This window comes from Solanum stenotomum, unplaced genomic scaffold (genome assembly GCF_019186545.1).
Source record: "Solanum stenotomum isolate F172 unplaced genomic scaffold, ASM1918654v1 scaffold32159, whole genome shotgun sequence".
Taxonomy (NCBI): domain Eukaryota; kingdom Viridiplantae; phylum Streptophyta; class Magnoliopsida; order Solanales; family Solanaceae; genus Solanum; species Solanum stenotomum.
Genome location: NW_026031808.1, coordinates 98,652 through 120,889, shown reverse-complemented (window position 1 = coordinate 120,889; position 22,238 = coordinate 98,652). Strand labels below are relative to the sequence as shown.

Sequence of the window (22,238 nt, the reverse complement as noted above, 5' to 3'; positions counted from 1 at the left end):
TAAAATATATTGCCACTAAATATCTCTTTTGCTGTACTGTTGGTGTCTAATAATAGAAATATTATGTATTACATTGACGTCAACCTAATTAAAAGATATATATGTAGAGTTAGCTTTGTTGAAAATAAGAAGAAAGACTATCCAAAAGTGAATTAGCAATGGATTATGAAGAAGGATGGGCTGAGATACAGGCTATTGATGATACAAAGGCTGGTGTTAAGGGACTCATTGATGCTGGAATAATCGAGATTCCAAGAATTTTCATTAGGCCACCTCATGAACTTGATGAGGAGTTGAATATGTGCAAGTCATCAACTCTACAGGTTCCGGTGGTTGATCTAAGTGGTGTAGAATTGGAAGATCGGCGTAAGAAGATTGTTGATGAAATAAGGGAAGCATCTGAGAAATGGGGATTTTTCCAACTGATAAATCATGGGATTTCTTCAAGTGTTTTGGAAGGAATGATAGATGGGACTCGTAAATTCCATGAACAAGATGTTGAAGTGAAGAAAGAGTACTATTCGTCTGATCCAACGAGAGAAGTTAGATATGACAGCAATCTTCATGTGTACAAAACAAAAGGAACAAGTGTTAGCTGGAAAGATACACTCTTCATCTCTGCTGTAGTTTCTAAACCCGAAGAAATACCACGAGTTTGCAGGTAACTACTCTGCACTTGAATTTCAATTCTATTTCTCCTGTTTGATGTTGATAGTATTTTTCAGGAAAACATCCCTTGAGTACATAAATCATGTCACGAAACTAGCCGACATTCTTCTTCGCTTACTATCAGAAGCACTTGGGCTAAAACCTGACCACTTGAAAGCCGCGGAATGTGATAAAGGACAAGTGTTGGCATGCCATTACTACCCGGCATGCCCACAACCAGAGCTAACTCTTGGTACTGCTAAGCATACTGATCCTAGTTTTCTTACCATTGTCCTTCAAGATCAGAGTGGCGGGCTCCAAGTAATGCGTGACAACCAGTTAGCCGATGTTACACCGATTCAACATGGTTTGATTGTTAATATTGGTGACCTTCTTCAGGTTTGCAACAAAACATAACTTTTTGTTATCATTTTTCACAAATTGTTACTCATCTGAATCTGATTTTGCAACAGATCCTATCAAATGATAAGTTTGTAAGTGCAAATCATAGAGTTGTAGCGAACAAGATAGGACCAAGGATTTCAGTGGCATGCTTCTTCAATGGTCTTTTAGCACCTTCAAAGATGTATGGTCCAATCAAAGAACTCATATCTGAAGAGAACCCCCCACTATATAAAGATTTTCAAGTAGTTGATTATGTTACCAAGTTTTTCTCGAAGCCTCTCGATAAGACTGGTCTTGATCTTTTCAGACTGTGAAGAGAAATAGAGCACCATAAACCATCAGATATAAGAACAATGTCAGAGTTTGTGATTTGTTGTACAATAAATGTCGTTTTTTTTTTTCAAATAAAGGGATAATAATGTATGGACTATCATCGTTCATCCTCTTTTAGCAATATCGGATCACTTTTGTAAGATATCCATTGTATCTTTCCATTTTTGTTATTCAACTTATAAGTTAGGATCTTTTCACTAGTATCATCATAGTATGATGACAATGATGTTGTTGTTCAACGTTCTTTCTTTTGCATCTTTTCAAAAGTCATGTGGGCATTCATGATTTACAAAAACATACCTAGTAATTCAACTAGTGGAGTGTGGGAGGAGTAGAGTCTACATAGAGCTTATGTTCTTTCCGATATACCCCTTAAGAAAAAGCACTGAAAAAAGAAAAGGAAATAGTACGACAATCAGAATACAAATGACAGTACATAGTAACAGAAATTTGAAGATATGCAAAAGCTATGAGAGAAATACTACAACTAGTGAGGACGAGAAACTATAGGAGAAATACTACGACTACTAACAAGGAAGAATAAGCAAGACAATGCTCTACTACCTACTAAAGTGCATTTCTATGTCAGTCCTATTGTTGTCGACACTGTTAGATGTTCCCAAAAGATCAGATAACAACTGTTGAATTTTAGAAAAACTAAATATATTGTTTCTTGTGTTCTTAGCTTTGCAGAAAATCTAATATGTGATGCAGTGGTGTGTCTTGTTCCCTATGAGTGTTCCGTGTTCGTATTCCCCTCTTCTCTTCATTCCCTTTATCTACGGAAAAAGATCAAAAATACCCGAACTGTTGCAAAAATACACTTTGTTCTAGTAGAACAATTTCCTTGTAAATGCATATACATGTACAGATATTTTAGAGTAGAGTACTCTGGAAATAGTACATGTGTTATTTTATGCTATGTACTAGGTAGGTACATTAGTTTATTTTATTACCATTCAATCCCTAGGAAGTTCCTATATATTTTGTTGTACAGCAGCTTTGTAGTCCCCAAGTTGAAGAAATACAAAATCCAGAAAATTTCTCACGATCCTTTCTAGTATATTTCTTTCAATATTTTGGTAATCTAGCTTTTAACTTAGAGGTTTCGCACTTATAATATAGAATGATGATGTATTATCTATATCTATATTATATTAAAATCATGAAGGTCGTTAATGAACGTACACAAGCTTTCATTTCATGTTGTAGCTGAGTAAAAATCAAAAGTCTCTCTTTTCTTTCCTTGTCTGAATAAACTTGTGCCTACCTTGAAAATTCAACCATCTAATTAGTACTCTCTTTGTTCTCAGGCTGAATGGATTATGATGCATCGGATGAGAAAAAGGCAATTGATGATGCAAAAGCTGGTGTTAAGGGACTTGTTGATTCTGGAATAGTTGAGATTCCAAGAATTTTCATTAGGCCACCTCACGAACTTGCTGAGGAGTTGAATATGTGCAAGTCAACTCAACAGGTTCCGGTCGTGGATCTAAGTGGCATACACGTTGAAGATGGGCGTAAGAAGATTGTTGATGAAATAAGGGAAGCATCTGAGAAATGGGGCCTTTTCCAACTGATAAATCATGGGATTCCTTCAAGTGTTTTGGAAGGAATGATCGATGGGACTTGTAAATTTCATGAACAAGATGTTGAAGTGAAGAAAGAGTACTATTCGTCTGATCCGACAGCCAGAAAAGTTAGATATGATAGCAATCTTCATGTGAACAAAACAAAAGGAAAGATTGCAAACTGGAAGGATACATTATACATCTTTGAGCTAGATTCTGGTCACCTTGAACCTGAAGAAATACCAGAAGTATGCAGGTAACTCTGCGTTTTCTGCATTTGAATTTCAATTCTATATCTGTCCTGTTTGATGCGTACACGATGTTGAAGTTCTTGCATTAAATCTAAGGATTTATTGAGTAGAGCCTGAGTGTTCTATCTTCATTTCTAATTGATATGTGGATACATGTTGCCAGTAGTAGATCTAGAGTATAACTTAAGGGGTCACAGGAACTTAGTACCTGTTGCCAAACCTTGTCTATAAATATTTGATTGTGAATCCAATTATTAATGAATATCAACCTTGTCCTCATGTAGTAATCTCTGATTTTTTCCTTATGTCCAGGAAAACATCCCTTGAGTACATAAATCATGTCGTAAAACTAGAAGATATTCTTCTTGGCTTACTATCAGAAGCTCTCGGGCTAAAGACAAATGACTTAAAAGCCACTGAATGTGACAAAACAGAGTCAATGGTATGCCATTACTACCCGGCATGCCCACAGCCAGAGCTAACTCTTGGTACCGAGAAGCATACAGATCCTGTTTTCCTTACCATTCTGCTACAAGATCATAATGGTGGGCTCCAAGTCATGCGTGATAACCAATGGGCCGATGTTACACCGATTGAACATGGTTTGGTTGTTAATTTTGGTGACCTCCTTCAGGTTTGCAACAAAACATAACTTTTTGTTATCATTTTTTCACAAATTTTTACTCATCTGAATCTGATTTTGTAACAGATCCTATCAAATGATAAGTTTGTAAGTGCAAATCATAGAGTTGTAGCGAACAAGATAGGACCAAGGATTTCAGTGGCATGCTTCTTCAATGGTCTTTTAGCACCTTCAAAGATGTATGGTCCAATCAAAGAGCTCATATCTAAAGAAAACCCCCCACTATATAAAGATTTTCAAGTAGTTGATTATGTTACCAAGTTTTTCTCGAAGCCTCTCAATAAGACTGGTCTTGATCTTTTCAGACTGTGAAGAGAGTTAGATCACCATAAACTATCAGATATAAGAACAATGTCAGAGTTTGTGATTTGCTGTACAATAAATGTCTTTTTTTTTTTTAAATAAAGGAATAATAATGTATTGACTATAATCGTTCATCCTCGTTTAGCAATATCGGATTACTTTTGTATGATATCCATTGTATCTTTCAATGTTTGTTATTCAACTTTTAAGTTAGTATCTTTTCACTAATATCATCATAGTATGGTGACAATGATGTTGTTGTTCAACGTTCTTGCTTCTGCATCTTTTCAAAAGTCATGTGGGCATTTATGATTTACAAAAACATACCTAGTAATTCCACTAGTGGAGTGTGGGAGGAGTAGAGTCTATAGAGACCTTACGTTCTTTCCGATAGACCCCTTAAGGAAAAGCATACACTGAAAAAAAGAAGGAAATAGTACGATAATCAGAGTACAAATGATAGTAGATAGTAACAGAATTTTGACGATATGTAAAAGTTATGAAAGAAATATGAACTACTGAGGACAAGAAATTATAGGAGAAATACTACGACTACTAATAAGGGAAGGATAAGCAATATAAGCAGCTCAACACCGGACCCTGTAGGTTCTTGTTCCCTATGAGTGTTTGTGTTCCCCTCTTCTCTTCATTCCCATTATCTACGGAAAAAAGGACCAAAAATACCCCGAACTATTGCAAAAGGTGTAAATAAACACTTTGTTTATCTGTTTTGCTAAAAGTATCCTATGATATATTTTTGGCAACCAGTTGAACTTATAAAAACAGATGGGATATAGAATAAGGATATGATATATTCATAAATAATTCTTTCTTCTTTCATCTTTCATCTTTCATTCAATTTATTATCTTACCCTTTAATTGAGTAACAAATTGGAGAAGAGGAAAGGTTAGGTAGTTTAGAGAGTCGGTAGGCATTTAAAAAATAAATAAAGAAATGAAAGGACTCTTGTCTGTAACACCTTCTCAAGAAAACCAAAATTTTTAAATATTAAAAGTTGCCATCAACATTCTCTTTATTCTTCCTATTTTACATTTTTTATTTTATTAAAAATAACTATGGGAAGACATTACAACTCTTTACAAAAAATGTGGAAAGGTATTTTGGTAATCCAACTTTTAACTTGGAAATTTCACAATTATAATATAGTATGACGATGATATGATGATTAAAAGTTGAATTGATTAATATTTTTTACTACAACTACTCAATTATTTGTTAGGGGTTTTATTTAATAAACTGCTGTTAACAAATGTTTATTTTATGGGATGTTCAAAATATTTTGAAAATTCAACCATCTAATTAGTAGTCTTTTTGTTCTAAGGCTGAAATTAGCAATGGATTATGATCCATCGGATGAGAAAAAGGCTATTGATGATGCAAAAGCTGGTGTTAAGGGACTAGTTGATTCTGGAGTAGTTGAGATTCCAAGAATTTTCATTAGGCCACCTCATGAACTTGCTGAGGAGTTGAATATGTGCAAGTCAACTCAACAGGTTCCGGTCGTGGATCTAAGTGGCATACACGTTGAAGATGGGCGTAAGAAGATTGTTGATGGAATAAGGGAAGCATGTGAGAAATGGGGCCTTTTCCAACTGATAAATCATGGAATTCCTTCAAGTGTTTTGGAAGGAATGATCGATGGGACTCGTAAATTTCATGAACAAGATGTTGAAGTGAAGAAAGAGTACTATTCGTCTGATCCAACAGCCAGACAAGTTAGATATGAGAGCAATCTTCTTCAGTACAAAACAAAAGGATTGACTTCAAACTGGAAGGATACATTATACATCTCTGAGCTAGTTTCTGGTCACATTGAACCTGAAGAAATACCACAAGTTTGCAGGTAACTCTGTATTTTCTGCATTTGAATTTCAATTCTATAGAGGTCACTGCCTTAGTACAGTGTTCTATCTTCATTTCTAGTTGATATATGGATACATGATGCCAGTAGCAGATCTAGAGTATAACGTAAGGGGTCACGGGAACTTAGTACCTTTTGCCCAAACCTTGTATATAAATATTTGACTGTGCATATCAACCTTGTCCTCATGTAGTAATCTCTGATTTTTTCCTAATGTTCAGGAAAACATCCGTTGAGTACATAAATCATGTTGTAAAACTAGAAGATATTCTTCTTGGCTTACTATCAGAAGCTCTCGGGCTAAAGCCAAACCACTTAAAAGCCACTGAATGTGACAAAAGACAGTTAATGGTATGCCATTACTACCCTGCATGCCCACAGCCAGAGCTAACTCTTGGTACCGAGAAGCATACTGATCCTGTTTTCGTTACCATTCTGCTTCAAGATCAGAATGGTGGGCTCCAAGTCATGTGTGATAACCAATGGGCCGATGTTACACCGATTGAACATGGTCTGGTTGTTAATATTGGTGACCTTCTTCAGGTTTGCAACAAAACACAACTTTTTGTTCTCATTTTTTCATAAACTGTTACTCATCTCAAACTGATTTTGTAACAGATCCTATCAAATGACAAGTTTGTGAGTGCAATTCATAGAGTTGTAGCAAGAAATGTGGGACCAAGGATTTCAGTGGCATGCTTCTTCAGCGGAGTTTCTACACCTCCTAAGACGTATGGTCCAATCAAAGAGCTCATATCGGAAGAAAATCCCCCACTATATAAAGAATTTCAAGTAGTTGATTATGTCACTAAGTATTTCTCCAAACCTTTTGATAAGACTGGTCTTGATCTTTTCAGACTGTGAAGAGAGACGGAGTCAGAATTTGTGATTCGCTGGACAATAATGTCATCTTTCCTATTCTGTTGTATATTTTCAAATAAAAAGGGATAAATCTCAAGAGCATACTCTCTTATGTATCCTTCATTTTGTTCCTCTAATAATAATAATGTATGGACTATCATCATTCATCCGCTTTTAGAAAAATCGGATCATTTTCATATGAGATCCATTGGATTTTCCAAGTGATGAGTATTCACTGCTGTTTTAATAAGCCAACAATCTATTTTCAGGATACAATTGAAAGTGCCTAGAACTTGCAGCCTTTTTTTTCTCTGGTGTTTGTAATCTAAAACCTTGATGGTGTTTAGTGAATTTGTTGGTGAAATACTACGTGGTAGGTCGTGATTTTTTCCTTGCTTGAGGAAGAAGGTTTGCACATAAACATCATGTGTTGTACCAGTATTATGAGAAGGTGAAGGGAGAGTGTTTTGTACGCATATGTGCTTCTGGTTTTTTTGTCTTCTTGATTATAATAAGGAACTTGATAATAAAATGAATATAATTAGGGGTTGAATAATACAACTTGCAACGTTGATAATAACTTGATCAATTGATTAATATCAATTATTACAACCACTCAACTATTATTTGTTTTTTATGAACTGCTCTTAACAAATCTTTGTTTTATGCTAAAGGAATATATTATAAAATTATAATGGGATGTTTAATATGTTTATGAAAATTATGTTTTGAAAATGCAACCATCTAAGTAGTACTCTCTTTGTACCAAATCTTGTAAAACTTTCTCCAGCTGAATTTAGCAATGGATTATGATCCATCAGATGAGAAAAAGGCTATTGATGATACAAAAGCTGGTGTTAAGGGACTAGTTGATTCTGGAATAGTCGAGATTCCAAGAATTTTCATTAGGCCATCTGATGAACTTGCTGAGGAGTTGAATATGTGCAAGTCAACTCTACAGGTTCCGGTGGTGGATCTAAGTGGCATAGAAGTTGAAGATCGGCGTAAGATCATTGTTGATGAAATAAGGGAAGTATCTGAGAAATTGGGCCTTTTCCAAGTGATAAATCATGGGGTTCCTTCAAGTGTTTTGGAAGGAATGATTGATGGGACTCGTAAATTTCATGAACAAGATGTCGAAGTGAAGAAAGAGTACTATTCGTCTGATCCAACAACCAGACGAGTTAGATATGATGGCAATGTTCATATGTACAAAACAAAAGGAAAGACTGCACACTGGAAGGATACATTGTATGTTGCTGGGCTAGTTTCTGGTCACATTGAACCTGAAGAATTACCAGAAGTTTGCAGGTAAACTATGTATCTTCATTTCTAGGGGAAATTCTTTTTGGCATACTATCAGAAGGTCTTGGGCTAAAACCTGACCAGTTGAAAGCTACAGAATGTGCCAAAGAACAAGGGATGGCATGCCATTACTACCCGACATGCCCACAGCCAGAGCTAACTCTTGGTACTGGTAAGCATACAGATCCTGTTTTCCTTACGTTTATCCTTCAAAATCAGATTGGTGGGCTCCAAGTCATGTGTGATAACCAATGGGCGGATGTTGAACCGATTGAACATGGTTTGGTTGTTATTATTGGTGATCTCCTTCAGGTTTGCAACAAAACACAACTTTTTTGTTCTCATTTTTTTCACAAACTGTTACTCATCTCAAACTGATTTTGTAACAGATCCTATCAAATGACAAGTTTGTAAGTGCAACTCATAGAGTTGTAGCAAATAAGGTAGCAGAACCAAGGATTTCAGTGATATTCTTCTTCAGTGGAGTTTCTACACCTCCAAAGATGTTTGGTCCAATCAAAGAGCTCATATCAGAAGAAAACCCCCCACTATATAAACAAGTTCTAGTAGTTGATTATGTCTCAAATTTTTTGTCCAAGCCACTTGATAAGACTAGTCTTGATCTTGTCAGACTCTGAAGAATCGCTACGCGAAAATGACCATAAACCATCACAAAAGCCTATCATCATTCATACAGAACTATGTCATAGTTTGTGATTTGCTGTAAAATAATGTTCATTTTCATGTTGAAGGAACTATTGAAAGTAATAGTGCTTTGAACTTTTATGTGAAACTTTATCACAATGTATTGGGGTTCCTCCTAGTTGTACTAGTAAAATTGGGTAAAGCATGCTATTCTGTACTCAGGGGGGACTCGAACCCGAGACCTCTTGGTTAAAGATGAAAGAATACTTACCACTTCACCACAACTCTTGTTGGTCCTGCTCATCTTTCATTATCCCAACAGTTATACATGAGTTTTTCACTCTCCTCTCATACACAGTTTTAAACATATTCACTCCGTCCCTATTTACTTGTCAAATATTTCCTTATTTGATTTTCCTTTTTACTTGTCATTTTTGACAAATCAAGGAAGGTCAATTTTTTTCTTCCTATTATACCTCTCAATTTATTAATATTGAGTTAATGAATCAATTAATAGGGATAAAATGATAAACTCACTATATCAATCATTGTTGTTATTGTTAAGGCAAATTATAGAAATCCCTCAAACAGATACAATAATATAAGAGCTGATACATTAATCTGATGCGCGAGATACATTAATCGTTAAGTAAGATACATTACATTTTATACATGATATACTAATCTAATGTACATTTTATACATGATATACTAATTTGATGCGCGAGATACAATAATATAAGCGTTGATACATTAATCTGATGCACGAGATACACTACATGATACACTAATCTGATGTGCAAGATACAATAATATTGTTGACACCCAATTTTGACCCTCCCCGATAAGAATTAATTCACGAGCTTCTTAATTCCCAAACAATTTAGAATACTTAATTTTATAGAATTCAAATACTTTTCAAAGTCATTTTAAGTGATCTTAGTCGATTCTCATAATTTATAAATAAGTGGATATATTTCGTATGGTTTATAGATATAATCGGTATGTTTCATGAATATTTGAAAATCATCTCAAAAAGATGTTATTTTAAATATTATATCAAAATTAGTTTAGTTTAGATTGTGGTTAATTTTAAAAATCAATTGGTTTATAGTTGAATTAATTATTTTGTTTTGTTAAGATGAGAAGCTCATAAATTAATCATATTAATTCATCTTATTTTGATCTTTAGTCGAACTCACATTAGTTCAATTCGGCTATGGTCGAGACTTTGATTTGGCCATGATTGTAACTCATACGGTCTTTTCTCAAATTGCAAATTTATTCACTTGATAATCTTACCTTTAATTTTCTCTTAGACCAATTTTGGGCCGGTTTGAATAATTTCAGCAGCCCACACTCAAACCCAACTCCCTTTATTTCTCCAACCCATTCCCTATCGTTTTCCCTCCAGCAGCCCACCAAAACGACCCCGAACCGGCCCAACTCTTTTTCTCATCAACAAAGAAAGAACCCAGAACGCTAACAACAACCCCAACGTCATTCCAGCAAGCGACAGAACAGAATGTTAACAACGCCAAAAACGCAGAAGCGACAGCAACAAACGACGCCCCTCCCATCTCCAATTTTCACGGCGATACACGGTCCAACTCACAGAAAGACGACAACAGAGGGCAGTACTCTGTTTTCTTTGGCCTTTTCTCCAACGTCTCTCTCCAGTACAGTCGCAGCAGCTGCTGTAGCAACACGAAATCGTCCCTGCACCCTTGAGATGGAGCCACGTCGCTCGCCAAGGATGATCGATCAATCCGAGGCATCGATTCGCCCCTTCCTCTTTCGGAATGGGGCGAAAACTTCAGAAAAGGTGCCTCACCTAAAATGGTGAAAGATTTTTTGGAATTCAAAATCGAATTGGGCCTTGAATCCGAATCCTGGTCCTTTTTCCCCCAAAATCTACCCTAATTTCTCCTATATAATCATCTCTTCTATTCATTTGTAAGGGGGAATTTTTTTTTGGCTTCCATTGATACAGAGAAATAGCTTAAAGGAAAATATATAAAAATACATATGAAATAGACACACAAAATAGAGAGTCGAAATTAAGCAGTAGTCGGTCTTCTTAAACCATATAATTTGGAGTCTAGATTTCGGGTTTCTTTCCAGTATTTTGCTCACCAAAGCTCATCGGCATTTGATTCAAAGTGGTGGAAGCTTCTTCGTGTTTAGCTCGTTGGTCCCGTTTGCTGCCCGAAAAAAGGTAATATCTACTCCTTTGTTTACTTTTCATTACGATTTCGAATATTATGAGATGAGTCTATCTTTGTTGGGATGTCCTTGGCTTCGTTCTGATTTGGTTTGAATATGAATATTCATTGTCTTTATAGTTAAAATTTTTGGCCGACTATTGTGTCATTCAGGTCTCGTTTTAATTAAAAGCTCAAGTCGGGTTATTGGTGTCTTACGTTCTAGTCTCGTGTTATTTTGAATCATGTGCTCTTCTCGCCTCGATTTTCTTTTATGCCTTTCATATGTTGATATTTGGTGCACTGATACATTTTTGTTTCTCTAATAGTCGGTTGATGCCTTGTCTCTCTTGTCGAAATAGTTTGGGTGTCCATGTGGTTCATACTTGAAATGTGTTGATCATGTTGTTCTGTCTTCTTTACTACTTCATTGTGCCCTTGTTCGTCTTTTTGTTGTCTCCATACATGGTTGTAGATTTCTAGCAAGTTTAGCCTGATCTTGTATGGTTCATCCCTGTTTTTTTGAATACTTGAGTAGTATCTACATCACTTTGGTTTCTATTCATGATATTATGTTCCTATCTCATGCTATCGTAATGCGCCAGTTTAGTTAAGGTTATTTTTATCTTCTAAATAAAAAATGACCCTCCTATCTTTTGCTGAAATCTAAAAATATTTATTCCAATTTTGGCTCACTAATTATCTTAGCCGTGCACTTAATGTCACTGCCTTTATTGTGTCTTTATTCACTAAAACTGTTGAAAATTTCCTTAAAGCAGGGTGTCTCATTTATGACTTGGTGTTCTGTTTAGTATTTAGAAGCTAATTCCCTCGTGTCAAAATATTTAACTGCGAACTGTATGAAGGTTGAATTTATTTTGGTGTTGCCTGCTAGTTAGGATCTAGAAATTGCAAAATATTGCATTTCTCCTTATTTTTTTGGGCATGTGTTTTTTTTTAGTTTAGCATAATATTTCAAAATTCCCTTTTCTAACCGGTTCAATTCTAATGTTCACGAGTATATGTATGTGTTGTTGTTGATTTTCTAAGCTTCTTGTTTGTTAATTCTTGTCACCTGTTAAGTTAGTTCATTATGTCTTTCATAAAGTGGTTTGTTATTTTTGGTCTAATAGTTGGGTTTCCATTGCATTTTTGTTTTGAAGTGCATGAATAACTTCTAATTTCGATTGAGTCATGTTTTAATCGTTTTCCTCATCTCAAGTACTAATTTTATCTTCTCTTGTTTGTTGTGCGAATCGCCTATTTTCGAGCCTTCAAAGGCTCCTCCCTTTGCATTTCGTGGATTGGGCCTTGCAGATCCAATTCCATATTTTCTATCGAGTCCAAAACAGCCAACGAACAGGGCCGGAAAGTGATAAATATGGGCTGGAAAATTAAATTCAGATTCCGAAAGGTTGAAAACAGGCTGGAAAACAACCTGTATACACCGATATACAGCGATATACACTGACGTATATGGCAAAAACACTGCAGCCACAGGTTGAGGTCCAAAGAGAGTTTGGAAATAAAAAACACAGGTTCAAAAGGCCCAAAAATGGGTTGGATATAAGTCGTATACAAGCTGTATACATCCAATGTATACCACTTTCTTTAGAGAAAAGGCCCAAAAGCCTAAGGCAAATTTTCAGCGGGCCCAACAACAGAATCTTGGTTGAATAGGCCCAAAATCATATTGGGGCTAAAATTTTATACTTAGGACAGGTGGGCCAAAAGACCGATTTAATTGGATTTGGGCCAAAGCCCAAGTCTAATTATTTTCTTTCCCTCTCTTATTATTTTATATTGTATTATTTGACTAACTTTGATTATCTTATGGTTCGATTTAATTAAATTCCCAAGAATGGTCATTTCATTTTTTTTAAAAAAAATTAAGGTATATATATTTTATTACTTAGTCCTTGTTTTAATATTAGTCTTGTCAACACTTAATTTATTCCCCTTTAGAAAAATTCTCCTTTAGTTCATCCCCTCTTAAGATAATTAAAATGACGATAGTAAATAAATTAAAAAAAATGAATGATAATAATGATAAAAAATAATAGTTATAGTAATAAATAAGTTAAAATAAATGAGTTTTTGTTTACCTAGTTAAAGTTTCAAAATTAGTCAAAGTCGTGATAAGTCCTTTTATTTAGTTAAAATTTCAAAATTGGTCAAAATCACTTTTATTCAAATCGCCGGTCAACCGCAAGTTAGCGGGCATTCCGAGGGCCTAACACCTTCTCGGAATGTACATTGAACTTCGAACCCTTTCTATTTTCAATTGATTTTATCTGTTTAAATCTTTTGAAAATTGTAAGTTTTTTTTTCTTGATTTTTACTAAAAATTAAGTGGTGACTCTGTCCTTTTGGAAATTCGATTTATCTTAAATCATAAGTTTAATCGATTTTTCAAAACTTAGTCATTTTTCCTTTTATTTATATTTTTAAGTAAAACAAATATAAGCGTTAATACATTAATCTGATGCGCGAGATACACTAATCTGATGCACGAAAATGAGGGATTTTAGAGATTTGTAAAACTTATAGGGGATAATGATAATAAGCAAACTAAAAGGTTGGTCCGATTCTTCTTTCATTATTCCAACAGTTATACATGAGTTTCTTACTCTCCTCTCATACACGGTTTTAAACATACTCACTCCGTCCCTATTTACTTGTCAAATATTTCCTAATTTGATTTTCCTTTTTACTTGTCATTTTTGACAAATCAAGGAAGGTCAACTTTATTCTTCTTATTATACCTCTTAATTTATTAATATTGAGTCAATGAATCAATTAATAGAGGTAAACTGATAAATTCACTATATCAATCATTGTTATTATTCTTAATAGGTGTGTCAAGTCAAAATTTGTCAAGTAAAAAAGGGACGGAGGGGATATTTTTCTATCTCACTTCATGGTTATTGACTTATCATATTTCATATATATATTTATTATATTATATATTATACTAAAAGTGGGAAGTCACAAATTAAAAGTTGAAATATCATTTTACCCTTATCCTAATTTATATATATTACTATATAAGAAGAGGGAATAAGTATTCACCACAAGTCAACATGTGTTCCAATAAGAAGAGGGAATAATCAATATATTTATAAAAAAAAATGACATATAAAATAAAATGGAGAGAGTATTATATATATATATATATATATATATCATATTATACTAAAAGTGGGAAGTCACAAACTTAAAAGTTGAAATACCATTTTACCCTTATCCTAATTTAAAATATTATAAAATATCTAAATAAGTTAATATTAATTACTAAAATATCTAATTAAATAATAATATTTTAATTACCTAAAGATTGAAATATTTAATTAAATAATGATATTAAAATCACATAAATGGTGAGTGAATGAAAGTTTAGTAGTGTTTTTTTGTGTGTTTAATTTTTTAGAAGTTCAACAGTCTCATTTAATGCTGCATATTCAGTTTTCCCTCAATGTGCCCACATAATTTATTTACTACAATCTTAAACAAGCATCCTTATTAATCTTTTTCCTCAGTTTTTGTTTTTTTTTTCCTTTTTGATGTAAAAGTTCTGCCCTTTCTAATTTCCAAATAATAATATTTTTTACTATTCATGTTAAACGTAATACCTCTATAGCTAAAAGTTGTCTGTTCAATTCATATAACTGCATCTTTAAAGGTAATGTACATTGTACTAACTTTTCCTTTTCCCAACCATTAATTTATCCTCACAATTTATTATATTCTTAATTGCTCTCTATAAAGGTCCACAATAAGTTGTTTTCTTTTGATTGTTCTATTTGTCTTCTTCTCATATACATTTTTTCCAGGTATGTATATGATCACTGCTATTATTTCACTGTTAATATGTCATTGTTTTTGTTTTGTTACTTTCGTTTCCTCTTGAATTTCATTGGATGTCACTTAATTTATCGACATTTTTTGTTTTTGATTTCTTTCCACCTTTAGCCTTTTGTTTGAGCAATTCTCTAATTGAGGCTTTCGACTTGGAAAATGTTTGTTGTTATGATACTTTCATACATATATTTGTCAAAATATAATCCCTATCAATTGTATAGATTTTGCTCGATTATAAATTACATTTATCATTGGTTAACTCATTGTCTTTTTATGTGTAATTATTAATACTTTTACAGGTTTCTTGCTTATTACTTCCACATAATTGGCCTGGTAACACTTTCTCACTTTGTATTTACTTTTCAAAAACTAATTTGGTATTTATATTATTGTTGGGTGAAGTATACCAACTGCTTGATTAGTATCTCTCTATCTTCAGAAACTCAAAGTAATCAAAATAAAAATTTTAACTTTGAACAAATATATTTATAGATTATTATCAACTTACTAATTATTTCTAACGTTATATCCACATCGTAATCTTATCCCACAACTTTTAATTTTCTTTGGGCTCTCTGCTTCTTTTATTTTCAGTTAAATTTGTTCATATCCTTTATTTAGATGCAATAAAATTTTACAACACTCCAAGTTTTAAATGTATTATATTAATATTCTTATGTCGATAGTTATTAAGGATCTCTATAACAAGTAGTTATTACTTTCTTCCCCAAGTGTACATCACGAAATTGACAATGATCTCATGCATCCAAATAAAGATATATGTTAATTGAATTTATGGTGGAGGTTACAATTTTGTAAAGACAAGACACAAGCATTAAGGCATGAAGTATTTGTAATCATTAGTGATTTTGCTCATATTCATATTTGAACTATGTATTGTTGAACTATCACATAAATTAAATATTTGATAAATTAAGAAAACCTCATAAGAAAACGTCATATAATTTGTGGATTGTGTACAACTATCGACTATAGTAATAGTGGCCGAAATAAAAGAATAACACTAAATAAACTTTTTCTTTTTTGTTTTGAATATGAAGGGGATCATTTAAACTCTATTTGATAGAGTAAAAACACCTCTTAAAGTGAATAATCACTTTTTATATGGTAATTTATTTCTTGAATTTGTACTTACCCAAATGAAAGCCTCATGTTTATAAGTTTGTGTATAAGAATGCTATTATGTTGTTATCAGATGATGTAAAGTTTGTTTTTTCATGCTACACTAGCTATGCCAAAAGGCACATGGATAGCTATAGATAATAAGAATTTATTTTAATTTGAATGAGACTATAACAAATTTAATATCACGATACATATGTATCATCTAAAGTCTTGAGTCAAATACTTACTCTATTTATGTTAAATTAATATCTTATATAATGTTAATATACATCAGTTAAGATTTTTATTTGTACGTTGTTGTGCCGGAGAGATTCTTAGAAAGAGTCTGTCAATTTTTTTAACTTTAATAATTAGTTTAAAATATAATTGTTCTACTCATTCATCTCAAGTTCAACTATGATAGTGTTTTGACATATATGAACACCAATTATCAATTTGAGTTTTTTCCTCTTTTAATTTAATTTTGAATCTCACACTAATATTTTAATAGTATTTATTAATTGTTAGGAATATACATGCAACGCATGTGTCCAGGACTAGTCTATTACTATAAGTGGAAACAAAAAAAAGTTAAAAGTTGAATTATGGTTTTACCCCTACCATTAAATATAAATAATTATAAATAAAAATATAATATAGATATAAATAAATATAAATATAATAAATATATTACCATAAGTGGGAACAAAAAAAAGTTAAAAGTTGAATTACGGTTTTACCCCTACGATAAATTAGAAGAATATATGTTAAGCAAAAGTAGATTACCGTTTAACCCCTACATTAAATTAAAATGTTATAAGCTATTAATAAATTAAATATTAAATAATAATTATATCATATTATTATACTAATGTTAATCGGTATATACCTGCTTGTTTGTTTTATCCGTTTTTGGCTTTTGATATTCTTCCTAATCTAAATTACTCTCCCATTACCTATAAATGTTCACTTATTGCTGTAATAATTATATTAAAGAAGGTGAATGAAGAGTTGTACGGTATTAATTATGAGAGAAATGTTCACTTATTGCTCCAACTATAATAAGGAGAATGAAGAGTTAGGGTCATTTATTATCAGAGTCAATATTATATTTGTGTAGCAAAGAGGCCACCCGATGGTTATATAGGAAAAAGGCATGATTGTTAAACAAATTTTTCATTTCACTCTAAATACATTAGTTGATCACTAGTCACTTTTATTATATTCTTTTTGTTTTTTACAAGAGAAAAATGTATGTGTACATACATTCTAAAACTTCATACGGAGCTTGCAATGTGATGGGAATGGATGTTGAAATTCTTTGCGGAGGTTGAAATTCATCTTTTCACAAAGTTGGCCTTCTAACAAGCATAGTAAGTAACTAATACATTTTCATGCTTTGAAAACTTCTCTTTTAATATTTAATTTTTAGGCAATTATTGAAGAAATTTAGCGCATTTTCACTGATTTACTGTCACCCCCCGAGCCTACACCCTGGGCGGGACCGGCACCCGGAGACCATTGCTAGCCCCAAGCGAACCCTTAGCCTGGCTTTCTTAACTCAGCGGAAACCTAACTCAACAGAATAACTCAATGCCATGCAACAACTTAACTGATAAAATCTGGCCCAAAAGGGCAACTCGCGTCTCAAAATAGAATATCTACATATATACATAGATGAGAGACTCAAAGCTAACTGACTGACTGTCTATGAAGCCTCTAAAATACTGAGATGGATGTTGGGACAGACCCCGCAACATCCTAATAAAACAAAACTAGGAACACAAAAATATCTGAGTCCTCCGGAAAGCAAGGAGGCTCACCACTGACTCTGGAGTGCTCAGCTGGATCAACGGCGTGCTGGGTGCTGATCCTGGGTACCTGCATCTGCATCATAAGACGATGCAGGCCAACTGGCATCAGTACATGGAATATACGAGTATGCGAGCTGGAAAGCTAAACAACCACTTAAGCTTGAAAAGAGTAAAAATGAACTCTTACTTTGGCTCTGTACGACTTATGAGTAAAAGAACTCAAATGTAAAGCAATAAGACATATGCAATACATATAAAACTTGTAAAACAATGTAAACAATTTAGTTCGTTAAGGATAAAACGATAACAAACTCAACTTTACTTATATAAAAGTAATATAACTTTTGTGGGAGGTTCTTTAACCGACAACCACCACTATGAGCCTTAGTGATGATACAAGTTTTACCTCACGTTGCCCAAGGACCATCCTATACCTTGCCGTGATATAGGACCTTACTTTACTTAGTGGATCCACTAGCTTAATCTTACGCGATCATCTAAAAAGAATGATACGTTAAGTCCCATGTTGGCGCATGGTTCTTATGGAGAGTTGAGTTAATATGAACTCGTGTCCCCAATTCGGTGCTCAATACTACTCCCAAAAATACTTTGGCTCATATGTTTTAAAAACAAACTTCTTTCTTTTAGTTTGAGATAATTGCTCAAAACTTAGCTCAAAGGCTCTTTTGGAAATCATAATTCCTTTCTTACTTCAAATGTAAAAACGTTTATAAACTTCTTTGGGAATAGTTAGTTCCCTAATAACTTTTGAGAAATGGACTCAACTTTATGCTCTTGACTTAACTTTGAACTCTATACTCTTTACTTAACTTGAAACACAATACTCTTTACTTAAATTGAAACTCTATACTCTTTACTTAAATTGAAACTTGAGCCTTGAACAAAGTTAAAATGTTCAATAAAGACTCTTGAAAAAAAACTTTAAAGACTTGCTTCTTAACTTTTAACTAGACTCTAACTTCACTTGACTTGGATCCTAACTTTCTTGAATTGAATTATGGATTCAAGAGTAATGATTTGGGTTTGGAAGGACCCCATGATGTTTAGGAATAACTTAGGACAAATAAACTTAAGAAGAATTACGAAATTAAATTCTGAAAACAGTGGAGTCCGCGTCCTGTCCACGACGCAGAGCAACTTTTGTTCACAGAGGAAACAAGTATGCGATGCAGACTTGTTTCATGCAAGCTGCCCGACTTTTCTCCTTCATGTTGCCAACTCTAAACCCTCTTAATTTCAAAGATTCTAGTAGCAAACACTTGGGATCATAAACCCCTCAACATACAGTGGATTTCAACTCAAAAACACAACTGGAAACATGTACTAAACCAACAAGAAACTTCAGCAACACAACCACAAATATTCAACAATCACAACCCAACAATAACTTCAACAACACAACCAATCTTTTCTCGGAAATAAAACGAGTTTGGCGTGTGGGGGAAAGAACCAACCCAACACTATGAACTCACATACCTTAATAGGGATCACCCCCGACGAAAACCATGACGATCTTGACGAAATCCTTGCTTCTTCTTCTCTTTCTCCTCTTCTTTCTCTTTTCTCTCCAAAACCCTAACTCTCACTTTTAAAAAGGGAAAACTGATTTAAAATCAGTCTAACACCTCAATATAACCAAAAAAATTGGCTAGGGAAAAGACCAAAATACCCTTAAAATTTTCGGACTAAACTGCCCTGTGCGACTGTGCCAACAGCCCAACTTCCAAAGGGCATAACTCACTCATACGAACTCGGAATCGAGCAAACTCAGTGGCGTTGGAAAGATCATTCCAAGGGATTTCCAGACATAATTGGAAATTCTCCTAAATCATTCTTAGCAAGGAGTTATGACTGTTTGAAATTGACAAAAAAAAAACTCATTTTTTTCCCATACTTGACTAAATTCCCAGATTCTGACTTCTTCAAAAAAATGACTAATTCCAATTATAAACTTTTTCATAGTTATTTTAAATTGCACGACGTTACATTTACATACTTTGGGTAAGTGAGATGGAAACTCTCTTCTTCTTTTCTTTGTCATTTCACTTAATTATATGTTACGTAAGTTGATCATCGAAAAGGTGCTACATTTATCTTTTTTTCATTAAATTTATTCCCCTTATTTTATAAGAGCTCATTTCTTCCTGTTTCATATCATATCTAGCTAGCTACAATCTTTGGAAGAAAATTATTGTAGATAATAATGATGGTCATATCTAAGTATTATGTTTATTACATAATTTTTTATTGCATTCACCTAAGTACCAACTCAAAGTGTACAATAAAGGCATCCACGTTAGTGATGTTTACGTGCACTTCTTAAATTTAGAGCAAGAGTTCCTTGATATGTCACATATCATCAGATACTATATTATCTTAATAAGTTTTACATAATTCAACATATCTTATTTTCCGAACAAATAACTAAAAGTTATATGAAAAGAATTAGTTGTCACCCTTGTATTTGTATAGAGAAACACATATTTAGATATTTTAGTCTAGAAGATTACATTTGAAATCCTTCTTTTCATTTATTTTTGGATGCAAAAGTAAGCTTTATATAGAAACATATTAATCAATACAAGCTTTATTGTAAAAAATATAATGTGATAAATATTTATATCGACATGAGATTAGATTTACATAAATTTTAGATCGTAGTAGAAGACAAACGTGCAACGCACGTTCACAGAACTTGTATCTAAAAATTAAAGAATGTAAAGCCTTACAATCATTATTAGCAAGTGATTGGATCAGGGAAGACAAGCTTGTTTCCGTACTCTTTTCCTTTCTCTTTCCCTTACTCTTTCCCTTATTTTTCCCCTTACTCGTTTTTATGCTTACCCTGAAAAGCAGGATCACATAATTCAAGTGCACTTCACAATCTCATTCACAATGTCTTAAAAGCTTCAAAAGAAGAAAGTATTTTAACAACTGAGAATCTTAAGGCATTATTTTTTATAGACTATATCATTACTTTCCTTGTTCCTTGAAAAAATTCAAGAAATGAAAGAAGAAGAAACAATTAAAATGTTACCCCATGCACCATTCAGTCAATACAGGACTATGCTCCTGCTTAGTTAACTCATTGAACAAATAAATTGGACTATTTGAAGAACACAAGATATGGTCAGTACCTCATCTCCTTTTCGTTATTGTGCATGAGTACATTTTGCAACTATTTGTAGTGGTAAGGTCTGTACACTCTACCCTCCCCAGATCCCACTTAGTGGGATTCCACTGAGCATGTTGTTGTTCTTGCTGTAGTAAGTGAAAAGGATTCAGAAAAAATTTCGCCAAGTAGGAGAAACTTTACAAAGCTTTCTGGGGTAGCCATAGTACAGTATTACTTAGACACCCAACGTGAATATTTCTATCCAAACAACTCTTAATTCCACCTAATCTTAGCTGCCTATTGCAGTTTCCTAGCCTCTACTTGTTTGGCAATATTCCGAGAATCACTCAATCAACTGCACCTCAAACCTACACATTAAGACAATTTTAGAAATCATAGAAAAGCATGACTATCTTTTGGTGTTTTTCTGTCATACCATAAAACCAAATTTCATGTTATATCCGTCCTCCCTAGCTATCTTTAGTACTTGTTACCTAAAGGTTGTCAGAGCAGAACTTTGTAGATAATGAATGGTTATCTCCGAAGCCATCTTAAAGGACTACCTCATCATACATTATAGTATAGCAGGAAACAGAAAGCTTTCCTTGGTAACTCTGATGATGAAATTAGCCATTAATTAGAGTTCCATACTAGTGACAGGTATGTGTGAATACATCAAAGCACTCCACTGTGCCATGTTGGGAGTTGGACAGGTCAGATGTGCAATTGCAGGGAATGTGACTCTTTGAATACCTCTTGTAAGTAGTTATCACTGGCCTGCACTTTGTGTATTTGCTGGAAACAATGCACCTTTGATCATATTCACTTCCCTTATGATTCTAATGTCGTCAACCAAGCCGTTCTTAATGCAATGGATTATAATATGACTTGTGGATGCTTTATATAAAATAACCACAATCAAATAATCTTACCTGGAGTAATCCTTTTAATTTGTCAAGAAGCTGGAGCGTCACTTTCACTTGATGTAAAGCATCACTAGCAGGATTCTTTAATGCAGCATCTGAAAATCCAATTAGGGACCCCTTGTAGTTCTCCAGATATCTAGTCACCTGATAAAACAATTATCAAAATTGCCCCACATGGCATTGAATTTTAGAAATGGGGAAAGTGAAGTCTATATTTAAGATATCATGATATGTGCTTCACCTATATATGTCATATTTTATGAGAGAATGCTTCTATTGCTAATCATGACTTTTTCCTTTAGTCCACCAACTTTCATTAATTCC

General features: G+C 33.5%; 2 protein-coding genes and 1 pseudogene across 4 annotated transcripts; all 3 read left to right on the top strand.

Moving 5' to 3' along the window:
- The first annotated feature begins 130 nt into the window (after positions 1 to 130).
- LOC125852081 (deacetoxyvindoline 4-hydroxylase-like) lies at positions 131 to 4,211 on the top strand. 2 transcript variants are annotated; one of them, XM_049531813.1, is made up of 3 exons: positions 131 to 661; positions 726 to 1,047; positions 3,918 to 4,211. In XM_049531813.1, exons 1-3 carry the CDS (start codon positions 159 to 161, stop codon positions 4,161 to 4,163), a joined length of 1,071 nt encoding a protein of 356 aa, XP_049387770.1. In that variant the 5' UTR covers positions 131 to 158; the 3' UTR covers positions 4,164 to 4,211. The 2 variants fall into 2 exon arrangements, with proteins under 2 accessions (XP_049387770.1, XP_049387769.1); XM_049531812.1 differs by lacking the exon at positions 3,918 to 4,211 and adding an exon at positions 1,122 to 1,434 and having other exon boundaries at positions 152 to 661.
- A 1,245-nt stretch (positions 4,212 to 5,456) lies between these two features.
- LOC125852080 (deacetoxyvindoline 4-hydroxylase-like) lies at positions 5,457 to 7,100 on the top strand. The gene is made up of 3 exons (XM_049531811.1): positions 5,457 to 6,019; positions 6,259 to 6,580; positions 6,656 to 7,100. Exons 1-3 carry the CDS (start codon positions 5,511 to 5,513, stop codon positions 6,899 to 6,901), a joined length of 1,077 nt encoding a protein of 358 aa, XP_049387768.1. The 5' UTR covers positions 5,457 to 5,510; the 3' UTR covers positions 6,902 to 7,100.
- Positions 7,101 to 7,557: 457 nt separating this feature from the next.
- On the top strand, positions 7,558 to 9,007 carry LOC125852083 (deacetoxyvindoline 4-hydroxylase-like; annotated as a pseudogene). Its single transcript, XR_007444964.1, has 2 exons — positions 7,558 to 8,515; positions 8,593 to 9,007. The product of XR_007444964.1 is annotated as a deacetoxyvindoline 4-hydroxylase-like (transcript).
- The last annotated feature ends 13,231 nt before the right edge of the window (positions 9,008 to 22,238 follow it).

Excerpts from the sequence above, each read along its gene's own strand:
- LOC125852081 (XM_049531813.1), top strand. The coding sequence starts at position 159 with ATGGATTATGAAGAAGGATGGGCTGAGATACAGGCTATTGATGATACA. Across the intron at positions 662-725 it reads GAAATACCACGAGTTTGCAG|GAAAACATCCCTTGAGTACA; the intron begins GTAACTACTCTG and ends AGTATTTTTCAG. Across the intron at positions 1,048-3,917 it reads ATATTGGTGACCTTCTTCAG|ATCCTATCAAATGATAAGTT; the intron begins GTTTGCAACAAA and ends ATTTTGTAACAG.
- LOC125852080 (XM_049531811.1), top strand. The coding sequence starts at position 5,511 with ATGGATTATGATCCATCGGATGAGAAAAAGGCTATTGATGATGCAAAA. Across the intron at positions 6,020-6,258 it reads GAAATACCACAAGTTTGCAG|GAAAACATCCGTTGAGTACA; the intron begins GTAACTCTGTAT and ends CCTAATGTTCAG. Across the intron at positions 6,581-6,655 it reads ATATTGGTGACCTTCTTCAG|ATCCTATCAAATGACAAGTT; the intron begins GTTTGCAACAAA and ends ATTTTGTAACAG.